The 15,743-nt window shown below is 54.7% G+C and overlaps 1 protein-coding gene across 2 annotated transcripts in view; it reads right to left on the reverse strand.

Moving 5' to 3' along the window:
* CYP46A1 (cytochrome P450 family 46 subfamily A member 1) overlaps positions 1-15,743 on the reverse strand; it is a 36,935-nt gene that overhangs the window by 1,570 nt on the left and 19,622 nt on the right. The window contains exons 6-15 of one of the 2 annotated variants that reach the window (XM_079127056.1): positions 10,800-10,945; positions 10,118-10,228; positions 9,706-9,743; positions 8,283-8,433; positions 8,042-8,104; positions 6,341-6,413; positions 4,596-4,680; positions 3,684-3,794; positions 753-841; positions 148-214 (exon numbers count right to left, since the gene is read on the reverse strand). In XM_079127056.1, the coding sequence (XP_078983182.1) occupies positions 148-214; positions 753-841; positions 3,684-3,794; positions 4,596-4,680; positions 6,341-6,413; positions 8,042-8,104; positions 8,283-8,433; positions 9,706-9,743; positions 10,118-10,228; positions 10,800-10,945 (934 nt within the window). The remainder of the gene's footprint in view (positions 1-147; positions 215-752; positions 842-3,683; positions 3,795-4,595; positions 4,681-6,340; positions 6,414-8,041; positions 8,105-8,282; positions 8,434-9,705; positions 9,744-10,117; positions 10,229-10,799; positions 10,946-15,743) is intronic. The other variant, XM_079127055.1, reaches the window with a different exon arrangement.

Raw genomic sequence — 15,743 nt, forward strand, 5'->3', positions numbered from 1 at the left:
AAGACACGTGAACCGAACCGGGCTGCCGCCCTCCCCCGCCACCCTCCTGCCGTCCAAGAGGCCCACAGGGGATGGGAAATGCTTTGGGCCAGGAAAAGCCCTGCCCCACCATCACTGCTGGGCAGGACCCTGGCCTGGCCCTCCTACCTGAGCAAACTGCTGCCCGATGCAGGAGCGGTGGCCCAGAGAGAAGGGGAAGTAGGTGAACCGTGGCCTGAGGGAAGGGAGAGCCCAGGTCAGGTCGCACTGGCCGCCGATGACCCACTTCAGCCAGGGCACAGGATCTCAGCTGCGGCTGCTGCCAGACTTGGACCTGCTTTGCCCATGGCCCCTCCTCCTGACCCTCCGGGAAGGGCCGCTATTGTGCCATTTCACACAGGGAGACACTGAGGCTGAGAGGCAGAGCCGCTGGCCATGGTCGATCCTCAGGGGTAGTGTGGTTCTGGGTCTGAACTCCGGGCGTGTCCCTGGAGCCCAGCTCTCCGTGGTGGCTGTCCCCACAGCAACCCCCAGACCTCACGGCTCCCACCTCTCTGGAGGTGCTGGCCGGGGCACGTGGCATCCGGGACACCATGTGGTGCTGAGCGGGTGTTAGATCAAGCTGACCAGGGCCAAGCACCAACTCTGACCGCGTGGCTTGCCTAGCCTCTCGGAGCTGTGTGGGCACTGTGCGTGCAGGTGGCTCAGGGCTCAGACCAAAGGCTGCTGTGACGGTCCCTTTCCCACTCAGGACAGCTGGAGGGGGAACTTACTTGGGGGCTCCAGGGCCAAAGCGATCGGGATTGAAAGTCAGCGGGTCCTCAAAGTAGGTGTCCATCCGCCCCATGACGTAGGTGCTGAACTGCCGGCAGAGGAGCTGGTCTGCTTCCACAGATGGCACCCCCATCCCGACCCTGCAGCGCCCACTGGGGTGACCGTGAGGGCAGCAGCCCCCCCGCACCCCCCCCCCACTAGGGAGGCGTGGAATTCCACGGGACCCCAGAAAGCCTCTGGGAGGAAGAAGCGGGCAGCCTGACGTCCACACTGCAGTGGGCGTGCTGCTCATCTGGGCTGGCACAGCCCGTGGGAGTGCAGTTACCCCTATCTTCCTGATGAGGAAACAGGTTCAGAGAGAGGCTCACCCAGAAAATCAGGGGCAACTGAGATCCGCACAGCCTGGCCCGCGAGGCTTCCCTCCAGCTCCCTGGGAGTTGCTTTCCTGTTTCTTTGACTGGCCTTGCTTCTCCTCTAGGGGCTTGGGGAGCTGCAGCTGCCTCTGTCCTGGGCCTGCACCCGGTCCCCCCACTGGGAGCTGCTGCTCCCTGGGCCCTGGCCTTTGGGGGCACAACATTTTCCCACAATGTGGGCTTGGGAACCGGCCTCTGCCTCTCTCTCCCTTGGACAGTGTCTCCCTGAGCTGGCCCACTTCTGCTTCTCTGTGCAGACAGCCCAGGGCAGTGGAAGGGAGGGAGGCTAGTGCTGGACTCCAGAAAGTAAGGTGGAGCTTTGGGGAGTTGGGGCTGGGGCCAGGGCACCCCCAGTCCAGGGGCTTGTGCTACACCTGGGATGTGCCTGATCCTATGGATCTTCTCAGCTGCCTGGGATGCAGGCACCAATGTCCCCAACCTGCAACGATGGACCAGGCCCAGATGATGGACATGGCCCAGGGAGCCAGGCACTCAGTGGAAGCTGGTCTGTCCACTCCAGCTCACGGGCTTTGTACTGCCAGGCAAGGCAGCAGCTGCAGGCTGTCTCTACCTGAGGGAAGGGCCAGTTGTCAAGGGGGCCATCAGGTGGATGGACTGGTCCAGGGGCATGGAAGAAATGACCGGCAAAACAATGAAGAACAACAGCAGATGAGGCTTTGACGTATGCTAGAGGAGGCCAGGCAGCCCAGGGGAGCACAAACAAAACGGGCTTGTGCCTCCTCCACAGGCACAAACAAAACGGGTCTCACCGTGGGATGAACTGTGCCCCTTCAGGTACACAGGCTGGAGTCCCAACCTCAGAGCACGACTGTCTTGGAGAAGGGGCTTTAAAAAGGTGACTCAGTTAAAATTAGGGAATTAGGATGGCCCTCGTGCAATGTGGCTGGTGTCCTCATAAGAAGAGGAGACCAGTGGGAGGACCAAGTGAGGACAGGGAGGGGATGACGTCAACAAGCCAAGGGGAGAGGCCTCAGGAGAAGCCAGCCCTGTGCACCCCTTGGTGCTGGATGTCGGCCTTCAGGACCGCGGGGTGGGGGCTGTGCGGTGGTGCACGCACTCTGGTGCACAGCGCACGCCATCGCGGCTGCCCGAGCAGACGACAGATCCCTACCTCACAGCCACACACAGCACTCCCAGCTGCTAAGAGCTTAACCTTCAGAGTAAACATGGAGAACGGGGAAGCACAAAGCATGAAGTCAACAGCCCTTGGAGTGCGGGACAGGGAAGCATTCGTAAAGAGCACAGAATGAAAAAACAAGCCATTGCAAATGTAAGAACTTCAGATCATCAAAAACACATTAACGAAAACAAAGCGCAATCGGGGAAGGCACTCGCCACACTTCTAACAGACATTGGAGTACCGTGTGGCTTTCCTACAGTCAGCCAGCCCGAGAGGGAAGGGAGTCGGCATCTCACAGGAGCGGAAAGCGGCGTGGGGCCTGCCACCTTCCAGGAGTCAGGGAAGGGCAAGCGGAGAGCACTGGGAAACACTTTTTTATACTTATTTGATTGCAAAAAATAAGACATTGGGCCACAGTAAGTGCTGGAAGGCTAGGGAGAACGGTCGTGTCCGGGCTCGTCCTGGTCAGCAGGACCGGGGGGTGGCCTTTGGGGTCATCTTTCAGCTGAACACTTCTGTGTCCCATGCCTCTGCCTCCGCCTGGGCATAGCCCAGAAACATATTTCCACGTCGTTTAGGACACAGGAGGCAGACACGCAGCCACATGGTGCTCAAGGTAGTGACAAACCAGAGCCCCCTCCCAGTGCCCCCAGCCCAGCACTGATGAGCAAGGTGGTCTGTGGACCCAGCAGACCTCATGCAGCAGCAGAAGTGGACGATCCACAGCCTCAGGAGAAGACAGCACCAGGCTCAGCTGTCCTCCACCATGTCACCACACACACGAGGGTATGGCAAACACAAAACTCAGAGTAGTGATTATTCTGGGGTGCAGGGGAACGGCACATACACAGATGGGTGGTGGCAGCAGTTTAGGGAGGTCCCGTACACCAATGGACGCCCAAACGAATACGCGAAGGATAAGCACACAAAGAAATGAAATGTCCTAGGCACATCTCAGAGAGCACAGAGGGTAGCAGATGGATGCTGACTGCGATGGGAGAGGCGTTATGAAACAGGGAGAGAGGACCAAGGCAAGTCTGGGTCAGATGGGAATCCAGGCACACTCCATACCTCCTGCTCATCAGCTGTGTGACCCCAGGAAAGTGACCTAACCTCTCTGAACCTCAGTGTCTTCAGCTGTATATGTGGGACCTCCCTTCCAGAATCACCCACCATGATCTCAAACTGGACAGTGTAAAAAAAAAAAAAAAGTCTCACAAGATCCCAATGAGACTCAAATAAGAAAGTGCAGGACAGCCAGGAGAGCCTGGTACAAGGACATCAGGGGGCACATGGATGTCCTCGGCTGCAAGAGAGAGCTTCAGATTGGCCACCATGGAGCCAGCAGGCCAGCCCACCCCAGAGTTCCCACGCACCAAGAGTGGAGTGTTGCCAGGGACTCTGACCCCATCGATCAAGGTCTCCTCCTCCAGCAGGCGAAAGGTGCCCCAGGCAGGTGGGTACAGCCTCAGTGACTCCTTGAGGACCTTGGGGACACAGGGCACATGAACAGAGAGGTCGGAGAGCCCAGGGAAGGTGCCAGCACAAGCCCTGCACCACTTGATCCTGCTCATGGGGCTGAAGCATATCCACGCCCCGTACTGAGTCCCAGGCCCCAGGACACTAGCCCACTGTCACGTCCAGCCCCTCAGGTGACAGCTGGAGAAACTGAGGCCCAGAAGGAGAGAGAAGCTGTGCAAGGCCACAGTGCAGAGCTGGGGCCAGAAGCCAGGGCCCCTGCTTTCCCAAAGAACCAGGCCCCGAGGCCACGGCGCGGCCCGCAGGCCTGGCTGGCCTCCTACTGTGCCCCTTGTGTGGGCAGGAGTCTGCTGGGCCTGGTTCCAGGCTCGTGGGCCCGGCCCCGTGGAGAAGTGGTACCCCTCACGGAGGGCCATGTCCACCCCAGCTGCAGGGTGGGACCGCCTGGGGACCTCCACTCTGATATCGTTGGTGGGGGCAGCCGGGGCCTGGAGAGGCATGGACTCTCCCAGGAGGTCCTCAGCGGCAGCCAGGTTGAAGAACCCTGGTACTAAGGGGTCCAGGGAGGGGGCCTGACTCAGCAAATTGCCCCCACTTGCCTGGAAGCTTCCTCTCCACACCCACACCTGGGACAGCCTGGAAGTTTCTATCCACCCCCTACACCTAGGACAGCCAGGAAGCTTCTCCCCCCCCAACACCTGAGACAGCCCGGAAGCTTCTCCCCGCACCCCACACCTGGGACGGCCCAGAAGCTTCTCCCCACACCCCACACCTGGGACAGCCAGGAAGCTTCTCCCCACACCCCACACCTGAGACAGGTACTGCAGTCTCCCCAGGTCCTCATAGTCCAGGTGCCTCTTGGAACCAACGACCTCATCCACCTCAGCCTGCAGCCTGTGGATGAGAAAGTCAAGTTGGTCTCCAAAGACAGACTTCCTGCCTGCGGCAAGCTGAGCCCACTGGCAGCGTGCATCTGTCCCTTGGCTCATCCAGCAAGTGTGCAGCTCCGGCAGGGCCTGGGAACACGGCCCCGCTGTGGAAGATGGCACAGCCCACTGGAAGCCTGTGCCTGATGGGGCCCAGCAAGGCCTGGTTGACAGCAGGCAACAGCAAATAGCAGAGGACCCTGGCCAGGCAAGCATTGGGGTACGTGGCTGGAATAACATGGGGTGTTAGGGTCGATGTGGGGGCAGGTGCTGCACAGGGCAGAGTACCTGCCCAGCGTGCCCAGGCCTGGGTTCCAGCCCCAGCAGTGGATAGAAAGAGCCAGTAGGGTGGCGATTGGTCCTGTTCCTGTTTCTGAGGGTGAGCGATCAGGACATTTGTGCCCGTTGGTGGGAGCAGAAAGTGGGGTGACTGCCACGGAAAGCAGCGTGGCAAGTCCTGGGAAACTAGAACGGCACTGCCACATGATCCAGCAATTCTCCACAGGGCGCGTCCCCAAGGCTGAAGGTAGCAACTGAGAAGGTCATTGCGAATCTGGAGCCACGGTAGCATTAATGTGCACCCAGCGAAAGGCGGAAGCTGCGCAGGGCCCGTGGATGGACAGACAGACGGAGGAGCAGGGGTCAGTCTGGGCCCATGGCTCAGCCTTGGTCGGAAGGAGCCCTGACCCCTGAGGCAGCACCGACGAGCCCCAGGACACCACTGAGTGAAGAAGCCAGCCTGGGAGACGCGCTGCCCGCCAGGGGCCGCGTTAGGACAGGTAGAGGTGGAGAAGCCAGCCTGGTGCTCTCGTCACCCTCCGTTAGGGTTGTTATGTGGCACAGTACAGTGAGGCTGTCGGATTGCTAACTTTTGTGCCTCTTCCGGTTTGTTTGTTTGGTGTTTTTCCTCCAGTGCTGGGAATCGACCCAGGGTCCTGCAAATGCCAGGCAAGGGCTCCACCACTGGGCAACAACCCCACCCCTGTGTCTTTCTGTGGAGTGCATGTTACCATCAGACATTGTAAACCATGCAGGCTGCTTCAGAGCCTCCTTTCAAGTCAGTGATGGCCACCCGTGTCACTAGGCTCCCCCACCGCCGGAGGGCCTCGCCCACAGTGCCATCAGATGCTTTGGCACCCTGTCTATCCACCCAACAGAAGGACACCAGAGGAAATCTGACCCAGTTGCAATGCCCGCTCCCTAGGGACACCCCGCTCGGCCTGCCGGCTGAAGCACTTTAGGTGGAATGCGGCTGTGTCCTTGGCACCCGCAGAGCTGGGCACGTGTGGGGAGGGACAGAGCCACAGCTCTTGCCCCCTGCAGCTTCTGGTCTCCTGGTGCAAACAGACTTGAAGCCGATGGTCCCAGGAGGAAGCATATTTGTGAACTGGGGGAGGCCAGGAGGGGAAGCACGGAATCTCAGAATCTGAGATGGCTTTGCTGAGGGGGTGGTGGTGGTAGTTTCTGGGAGAAAAGCAGGGTGAGAGCTTCCAGAAGAGGGAACTGCAGGTGCAAGGCCCCTGGGGCAGAGGGAAGCAGGAGAGTTCCTGCCACTGGAGGGTGGGGCAGGTGGCCCTCAGGAACGAGACATCAGAAAAACCTTTGCCAGCCCAGCACGGCTCTCCTACCTCGCCACGATCTCAGGCTGGCGAGACAGCTCCATCACTGTGAATGCCAAGTGGTTGGCAGAAGTCTCGTGACCTGCGGGGAAGAAGAAGGGCAGTGTGTCACCTGGGACTATGGGGTTGCTGGTCACCTGGCATCTGAGACCCTCAGCTCCTGGCAGCACATCTGTCCCCTGTGGCTGGAATATGAGGAGACGTCCCTGTGCCAGCCAGTGTGGGCAGGTAACAGCATCCAGACATCCTGCTCTGAAAGCTCCCTCCTCCACCAGCCATTGAGCCTGGGGCCTGGAGGGGTGGGGGGGCTCACCCCCATATTGCAGAAAGGCAGGCTGGAGCTCAGAACACTCCCCTAAGGTCCAGCAAGGGAGGCGCCTCTAGTCACCAGGAGTGACAGGGGACAACCCTGACCAGAGGGCAGGGCACTGATTCAGGAGGGCTGATTTTGAGGTCTAGCAGTCCTGACCAAGTTGAGGGGCTGGAACCCCCAGCCTCCGCTGGAAGGGACATCCTGGCTGCAAGTACTTAGAGGGAGGTAGGGGGCTTGCCAGGGGGCCACCACCGTCCAGCCCAGCCACACACAGCAAGCAAGTCTGGGAAGTAACGTTGCCGGCTCCTGGGTAGGAAAGGGGCTAGCCCCACAGCCAGGGCAGCCCCTGGGAGGGGACAGGAGGGGACAGATGCAGCCACACGTCCTGCCCTGGGCCTGCCTCTGCTCTGACCGCTGTCACTCCGGAGGGTGCTTCCCTCTTGGGCCTTTCTTTTCCTCACAGGAATGGAAGGAGGGGTACACCTGCCTGCCCTTTCTCAGTACCCTGGGGCGGGCGCAGGGCTCAGGGTGGGCTGTCCTCCCTGGAAAGCTGGGTGGAAGCTTGGAGAGCACCTCCGCTCCCGTGCTACAGATGTGGAGGCTGAGGCCCAGACCGATCCCGAAGCTGGTTGGGACCTGGGCTCCCGCTGGCCAAAACAAAGCCATTCCCTGGGCAGGTGCTTCCCTCCCGTGCAGGCCCTGGGTGCCCGTCCCCCCATCGCCGCTGCAGAGCCCTCATCCGACAGGAGGCGTCTGCACGCCTCTGCACTGGACGGTCACCTGGCCTCGGCTTGTTCCCAGTCCCAGCTCATTCATTTCACCCAGGTGTGTGGGCATTGCTACCCGGAACCCAGGGATGCAGAGGAAGGTTCTGTCTGCGGGGGAGACAGTCCTCGCCGAGTCACCACAGATAAGAACGCAGCTCATCTGAGATGCTGCGGGGAGCAGCTCTGGGTGCCATGGGCAGCTCAGGAGCCAGAGGCACCCTGGGCAATTGCCGAGGGCTTCCCTGAGGAACAGGCGGCTGAGCTCCTGAGGGGGTGAGGAGGAGCTTTCCGGGGCGGTGACACTCAAGGTCTAGTGACGAGCAGATAAGGAAGCTGCCAGCACATCTTTTTGTGCCGCTGTAAGGCAGGCCTCCTCACCAACTCTGAGTAAGAGGAACCTGACCCCAGACCAAGCCCTCCTGAGCCAAAAGACCAGCTGCACAGATGCCCACAACTGCCAGCTCCACCACCAAGTCAGAACAGAGGCCACCGAGCTGGCCCCTCTGCCCACCCCAGGCCTGCCGTGGGACTCTCAGAGAGCCTGCAGAGTCGCTCAGGCCAGGGTTAAGTGACCACAGTGCCCATCATTTCTGCAAAACTGAGCCTGGGTCCGCCACTGGAGCTACAAACCAGCAATGAAGAAGGTGACAAAGTTGTCCAGCAGAATCTCATCGTCCTGGGCTCCCTCTTCAGCTGGAAGACAAGGGACACTCCTGTCAGCCCCGGGACACTCCTTGCTCCCTTTCCCCAGAGCGCAAGGGAGAGCCAATTGCTTTTCTCCTTCAAAGCCAGACACGGACGAACGGTCAAGGTGTTGTGGGGGCAGCAGGAGCAGGTGCCCACCCGCCAGGTCTCCGCAGAAGCCACTCACCTTTGAGAATCTGGGTGAGGATGTCAGCAGGGACCTTCTCCCCGCTCTTCAAAGCCTCCCTACGGCGCTGGACCCAGTCCTTGCCGACCTGGCGGAGGAGGCGGATGCTCTCCCGGATCTCCTGGAGCTTCTTCCTCTTCCCTGGCATGAACTGAAGGAGAGCCCCACTCACGTTGGTCCCCAGCACGCACGGCCCTGTCTCTCCCCCACCCTGCACCCCAAGAGGACTTCAGGAACCCACAGCAGCACTGGCAAGCTGGGAGAAAAGGTAAAGGTGAGCCAGGGAGACGGAGACGGGTGGAGGAGTCACAGCCGTCCAGGGGGCAGGTGGGAAGGCGAGCCAGCTCTCAGTCTTATGGGGTGAAGAGTGAAAAAGTAGACCAGCCTTCAAGGCTGTAAATCAAGGTAACACCCAAGTCGGGAGGTCGCGAGGTCGGCTCAGCCTCCTAAGACCACGGGGCCAGAGGAGATACCAAGAAGCCTGAGCCAAGAAAAATGGCATCAAAATCAAACCCACTGAGGCGAGCAGCCATCTGCCCTACTCTGAAGCTTAGTTAGGAACGTTCCAGGTGACAAGGAGCGAGTTTCAGGGGCCAAGAGGCCGGCGCCCTGGGCCTCCTTCGCACAGCTGTGCACCCTCAGCAGATGTGTCAGACAGCACCGAGACCTGGGACACACGACAGAGCGTCAAGAGCAAGAGCCTGGCGCCACCAAAGTCCACCCCGCCTGCGACAGCCTTGAGGCAGGCCCTGCCCACCCGTGGATGCCGTGGTCTGTGCCTTTGTCCTCTGTTTGGGATTCCTGGGACCTCTGTGCCCTTGTTCCGTCTGCCTTGTGCATAAGAATGAAGAGTGCTCTTCCTGTGGCAGCTGTACCTCCATCTGGTTCCTCGGACAGTGCAAGAGCCCACCAGGCCAGGGACACCAGAGCAAGGGCCAGTGAAGCCCAAGCAGCAGCTTCCCCACCTGCACCAAGCCCTTGGAAATGATGGAAAGGCTCTACGACATCTGTGTAGCGCTGGGAGGAAGAAGGGACCCTGACCAGGCACAGCGGTGCTTGCCTGTGATCCCAGCTGCTCTGGAGCCTGAGGCAGGAAGATGGAAAATTTGAGGCCAGACTGGACCACTTACTGGGACCCTGTCTCAAAATGAAATTTTGAAAGTGTCTGGGAGTGTGAATCGGTGGTAGAGCACTTGCCTCGCCTGCCTGAGGCCCTGCAGTTGATCCCCAACACCACTAAGTTATTAAATTAAACTAAATTAAATTAAAAATTAAAGAAAGAGAAGGGACCCCTGAAGGATGGAGCCAGTTCAGACGGCATCGCATAGGAATAGAATCAATGGCTGTAAAGATGGGGTGGCACTGGGAACAGCAGACTTAGAGACTGAAGTCCCAGGGAACAGAAGAGGAGCCTGGAGATTACCTCAGGAATCACCTTTCCCATTTCTTCCTTCTTCATACCTGGAATAAGGAAGGGACAACTGGAGCAGCTGCAGCCACCTTGTAACAATGAGTGGATGTGCTGAGGACAGCAGAACTTGAAGTGGGAAGGGTCCAGAAAGGCAGAACATGGTGGGCCATCAAAGCCACCTCAAAAGTCTGCCTTGGGGATCACTCAACATGAGAGGAAGATTAACTCCTGATCCCACTATGTCCCTTTCATTCTCGTGCTTCCATGAGGTTTTGCACGTGAATTCTGGTTCAGAAGTCACTTCAGACACACTGGAACTCAAAACCCATTCCAGAAAAAGTACTGGAGGAGGTGCTTCGGCAGAGGCAGACAGCACAGCTATGCAGATGGTCACCGGGGAGCAGGGGACGGGGCCCAGTGTTACCTTGGCCAGAGTGTTGCGGGATGCACTGATACCCTCCAACATCACCTTCACTGCCTGGGACAGAGGTTTCTGGGCACCTAGCAGCATGCTGGTTTCCATCCCAAAAGCTGCCTGGGGAGAGAGAAGGGCGAGGTCACACCCGGGAACAGGAGGACAGCAGACCCAGCGTAGCGGGCACCACTGAGCTAGAGACAGCCCTGGGCTGAGAGTGTCCACTCCTCACGGTGACATGCGACAGGCACACGGTAGCTACTCAACAGACCTTGGTTCCTTGTGACAGGATACACTTGCCCCAGAGTCAAGTCAACCTGGCTGTCCCCCATAGCCAGCCCCAGACTGAACTGCTGGAACTCACAAGGATAATGATGTCCCCTGCTCTTGCTGTCAGTGGGTTGGCTGGGCCACTGCCAGCCACGTGCCATGCGGGTGCAGCAGGGAGGTGGGCTTTGGGTCAGAAGCCCCCAGCCAGCCAGCTCAGCCTGGGCAGGCCCTGCAGCCCTGGGAAGGAGAGAGCACGCCCAGCCTCCCGGTGGGTTGCTCTGCGCATTCCAGGAGACGTAAATGTGAAGACTACGTGGAGCAGAGAGAAGGGGTGACCCGCAAGTGGGCGCAGGCAGGAAGGGGAGAGGGAGAGAAAGAGACCTCGCCCCACGTCCTCCCCAGCCCCCTGACCTGGTGTCACCTGTCACCTTGGCTAGGATGTCTATGGTGGCACAGGTCAGCATGTCCTGCATGGACACTGGGGTCTGTCCGTCTGCCTTGGCTTCCAGAATCTCCACCAGCTGCTCGGCCTTCTCGTTGAACGTCTCCATCAAGCTGACCAAGGAGCTGGGGAAACACCGTGAGCATCAATGGCCACCAGGACCAGCCCCATCCAGGGACTGCCCTGAAACCCCCTCTGCAGGGAGGATACTGCAGAAGAGGGGAGCAGCCCCTCCCAGACCCTTGGCCTCCCCTCAAGGCCTGGCTCACTGCAGGGTGGAGTCGGTAAATGAGCTGCGCCTTGGGGTCTCACCACCTGCCCCTGAGGGTGGACAGTCCTTCTGCCCTTGCCTTGGTGGTTTCACGGGTCCTCTGCCAGCCACTGCGGCCTTCAACTCACTGCGTCCCTTCAAGGGACATGGCAGCACTGAATCTTGTTCCCCTCGCCACTCCCACAGTGTCCTCTCTTCTTACCTGGCTTGTCCCCAGGCCGCCATCTACAGCCTTTTCTTGTCCCATCTCACTCCTGTCCTTGAGCAAGCTCAGAGCCCAGGCCTAAGTGGAAATGAGTCCCCAGCTGCCCTCTGCAGCTCAAGCTCCCAGCCCCAGTGTCCCCATCGAGACATGCCAAGGAACAGAGCCTAGGAGTGTGTGGCAGGACGTGCTCCAGGCTCACAAAACAGGGCAAGGAAGGAGACTGCCACTGTGTGCGCGACATGCTTCTGAGATTTTCAGGACGAGTAAGATTTCTACTATGAGTAAGCTTTTATAATTGTTTTAACTATTAATCTGATAAGTATAGGTATTTTTTGTTCTATTCTTAATCTCAAATCTGCTGTAGAATATTGAAATTATTCCAAATAAAAATTTTAAAGCACTAAAAGGAAAAAATGAGAGGAGGGAAACAAAAAGAGTAACTTTTTAGTAGAGAAAGAGAATGGACTAGTACCAAGGCTCCCGCGCCCGCACAGGCCTTGGCCTCCTGCGTCTGCTGCCCAGTCCTGACCCTGCCCTGTGCTGCATCTTACCAGGCTGCTCCTGAAAGTGCCACTCTGATCTTGTCCCAGAAAAGTTGGAACACCTGCACCCCAGAAGGGAGCCTAACGCTCCCTGGCTCGGGGGGCAGAGTCTGGCACGGCTGGCTTCCGCCTCCCACACTGCCCTCCTGTCGCAATGGCCCTCTGGTGCCTCCAAGCACAAAGCTCCTGCCACCTCAGGGCTGATGCTGGGCATCTCCTCTGCCTGGGATCTTCTTCTCTTCCTCTCCCTGTGACCACCTGAATAACTGTGACCACCTGGCTCCATATGGACACTCACATGCTGCTTCCTCAGTTCAGGGTCTCCTGAGCCCCAGCTAGGCTGGCTGTAAGCTCACAGTGAGGCAAGGGAAAAGACAGGTAGTCAGCATAGGTCACGAATGATCAGGCCGGAAAGATGGGGGCTAAGTATTCAAGGAAAGGGAACAGAGGCTAACACCTCCAGAGCACACCCCCTCTCAACACCCGCACCTCTGGAGAATAGCTCCTCCAATTCGAGGATTTTCTAATGAGGACCCCCGGGTGACTCTTTTCCTGCCTTTTGGTCACATTGACAAGATAGAAAGGGCAGTGGCAGGGGGACACGGGGTGGGGGAGGCCCTGAGATCTATAAAGTGGCAAGACTCACACCCCTCCCACAAACGCCAGCTCTGAGTCCCAGCTTCTTCCCAGGGAAGTCCATCTGTCTCTCTGTTCTGTCTTGTAAATAAAACTTGCTCTCTATGCTTGCCTCCGCTTTTCTTGGGTGCTCAGTCTTCAACCCTGGAAAATGAGGACCTGATCCCGACCTTCAGAGGAGGGCTCAGCTGGGGTCAGCATCCAGGTAAGCTCCTCTACACTGCATACCTTTCTGAGGTGCACCTTTCTGTCTCTTTCTTTTCTTTCTAGGAGACAATAATGGGTACCCATTGGCTGATTAAATGCAATTAGTGTAAGCTGCCATTCTACAAGACTCAGGAGTGAGGGTTCAGTCTCTGTGGCTCCTAATCACCTGTCTTGCGGGTCAGGCGTGTTGGGTTCTGCCAAAGTCATTCCTCATTATCCTATCCAGGCTCGGAGAGAGTCTAGCATCAGTAGACAGAGGCCCTTAATCCTGGTTTGCCTTTGGATGTGTGGAGACAAACAAACGGGTCAGACAACTGTGAGATTCTGGCTGGGGCTATTCCCTGGTGAATCCCGAAGGTTTTTCCCAACAACCCAATGGGTATCCTATGGTGACTGGCTGATCAAGCAGTGCTGAGGGAAAGCCCCAGTGGCTACACCTCCAGACAAGTTGAGCTGCACTCTCCCGTGCTTTCTCCCCAAGCACCCCTCCCCTTGCCGATCAGACTGTAGCCATTGAGATCACATGGAGTGGTTCATAAGGAAATACCTGGGTTCCCTTTGTTCACCTATTAAGTCCTCACAAACCTTTAGGACTTCTCCTCATTGTTGTCTCTGTGCGCTGCTAGTTTCTTGGGCTGCAAAAAAGGAGGCATTTTCAATTTACCTCTTCTATAAACTTCTCAGAGAAAAGGGAGTTAAATTTCTAACAACCCTAGATGTTCTCCTTACCCTCTGGAGATTCCGTTAGCCCACAGAGCAGAGGAATACACCCCACCATAGGCTATTTTTTTCCCCTGTGGGTCATCACAATTGGAAGTTTAGCAGTAGTAGGAGGAGATCAGTAATCACCACTAATCCTCCAGGATCTTTTGCATGCAGCAAATCAGAGACCCTCACATTCTCTCCAGTGAGACAGAATAAGTTCTACTTCTCTGCTGACCATCAGAAGCTCATTTAGGGAGATTTCCCTAACAAAAAGGGCAGTTTTCTCAGGCACAGGAGACTGAGAGGTTTTCTCATACTCAGATGGGCACTGCATTCTCAACAGTTATGCCAGGTTCACCACTCGCGTGCACACTGAAGACTGGGGATAAGTTTGACCCACAGACACTCAAGAAAAAGCACCTCATTTTCTTCTGCTGCCAGGCCTGGGAGATGACCTAATTGAAGTTGGAAAAAGGAGATGCCTTATAATTTTCCACACCTAAACCTGGCCTGACTACCAACTGGGAAAATGAAAAAGGGTCTCCAGAGGAAACATAAACTGTAACACCATACCTTAAGAGGCTGGTTCTGCAAAAGGAAAAAAAAAAATGGTGCCTGATGCATGAGGTTTTGCCTCTCTTTTCCTTAGCTTTCCGCAAGATTTCTATCTCTCCAAGGCTTGCAGAGGCAATTATCCAAAACCAGTTTGAGATCAAAGGAAAAAAAGTGTTACTTTTAAATGCAAGCCTCTGTGGCACCTAAATGCCTGGCTATCTTATCTGCTTTTTACACTCTACCATGCAGCTTTCTTAACAAGGTCCTCCCGAAACACTACAGCACAGGGAGGAAAATGGAATGATCTCAAATAAATGAGTCTTCCTTATCTGAGGATTTCAGGACTCTCACATTCTTTAAATATCTGGACTGACTCTAATCTGACCCAAAAGTTCACTCTGATCGGATAAAGATGTCTACATGCTCCTTTACTAGAGTAATTACAACCATGTCATTTTTTTAGAACTCCCGTTTCTTAAATTTCTATTTTTTTTGAGCTCATGATTTTATGGTGAATTCACATTTGATCCTGCATTCCTAAATTAATATATTTTTCTGATCAGTCTTATTTTTATCTAACTATAGAGATTTTCACACTCTGTCTTTGTTCAGAGGCCAATTTTTCAAGGGTTAGCTCTCAAATACATTGGAAAAAATCTCCACAAAAATCCTAAGAAGGACATAGACGTGGTGTTGAGAATAAATCCGATAGCAATCAAGGACAAGTGGCCAACTGAACCTTTGATTTTAGTATCCACCATGGCTCTCAGACTTTACACATAACCTTTCCAACTGTACAGGCCTCTTGTATTTAAGTCATAATGTAAAAGTCTGAGAGGCTCATTTTAATTTCTAACAGGCTAAATCTAATAGAGGCTTTAATAAACATCTCCTACCTATGGAGATCTACCTACAAAAAACTACAGTACCTTTGCTTCCTGTTTTACGAATGTGTGCATACCTGTGTATTGTATTGTTGTCTACGTATGTGCTTGTGTCCATATATCAAGTACATGTTATAAAAATTGGCATATAGATAAATGAGTGCTCATAAATGAAAATTTAAATGAGAAATAGATTCAAATACATTTTAGTTCATGTGACTTAAAAAAAGAAGATCAATTTAAATTAAGTAAAGATGTCTTTAAAATTACTGACTCACAAGATTTTCTAGGTGGTCAAACAAGAGTATTGATTTCTATAAGATGTCTAGAATGTAATATCCATTGCTTCTAGGGTTTTTCTTTAACAGGGAAGAGAAGGCTAATACTGTTAACTATACTTGTCTGATATTCTGGTTTTTATAGCTAAATTAGATTTAACATCAATGGGATTAATCTTCATAAATGATCTCACATACAAGAGGACATATCTGATTAATTTGCAAAATTAAAATGCTAAAACATCAACTACTAAATATAAAAGCAAGTGCTCTTGACTCTTAAATTCTATAATGTAATATATTTAAACATTAAATGTGTTTTAAAACATTGGTAAATGTAAAAAAGTTTAAGATTGCTTTGTTTCTATGTCTTCACTAAAAACAAGGTTATTAAGAATTAAGATTCTTTCAGGTGTAATTTTATATACAAAGGTTACAAAAGGTTTCATTTGGGTTTCAATTAAAGTAATATAGAAACAAGTATTTCATCTTATTAAACTGGAGTAATTTGTCTAACTCAGAAATTTTATAAGGATTGCTTCAGAATATAAATTTTAAAAAGGGTCAACAACTAGGAAAGAGATATAAGAAAATTCTAGGTATGTAAATATATTTTAATATGAAAAGTAAAAGAAAAAGC

Source organism: Sciurus vulgaris (genome assembly GCF_902686455.1).
Source record: "Sciurus vulgaris genome assembly, chromosome: 2".
In the NCBI taxonomy this organism is placed as follows: domain Eukaryota; kingdom Metazoa; phylum Chordata; class Mammalia; order Rodentia; family Sciuridae; genus Sciurus; species Sciurus vulgaris.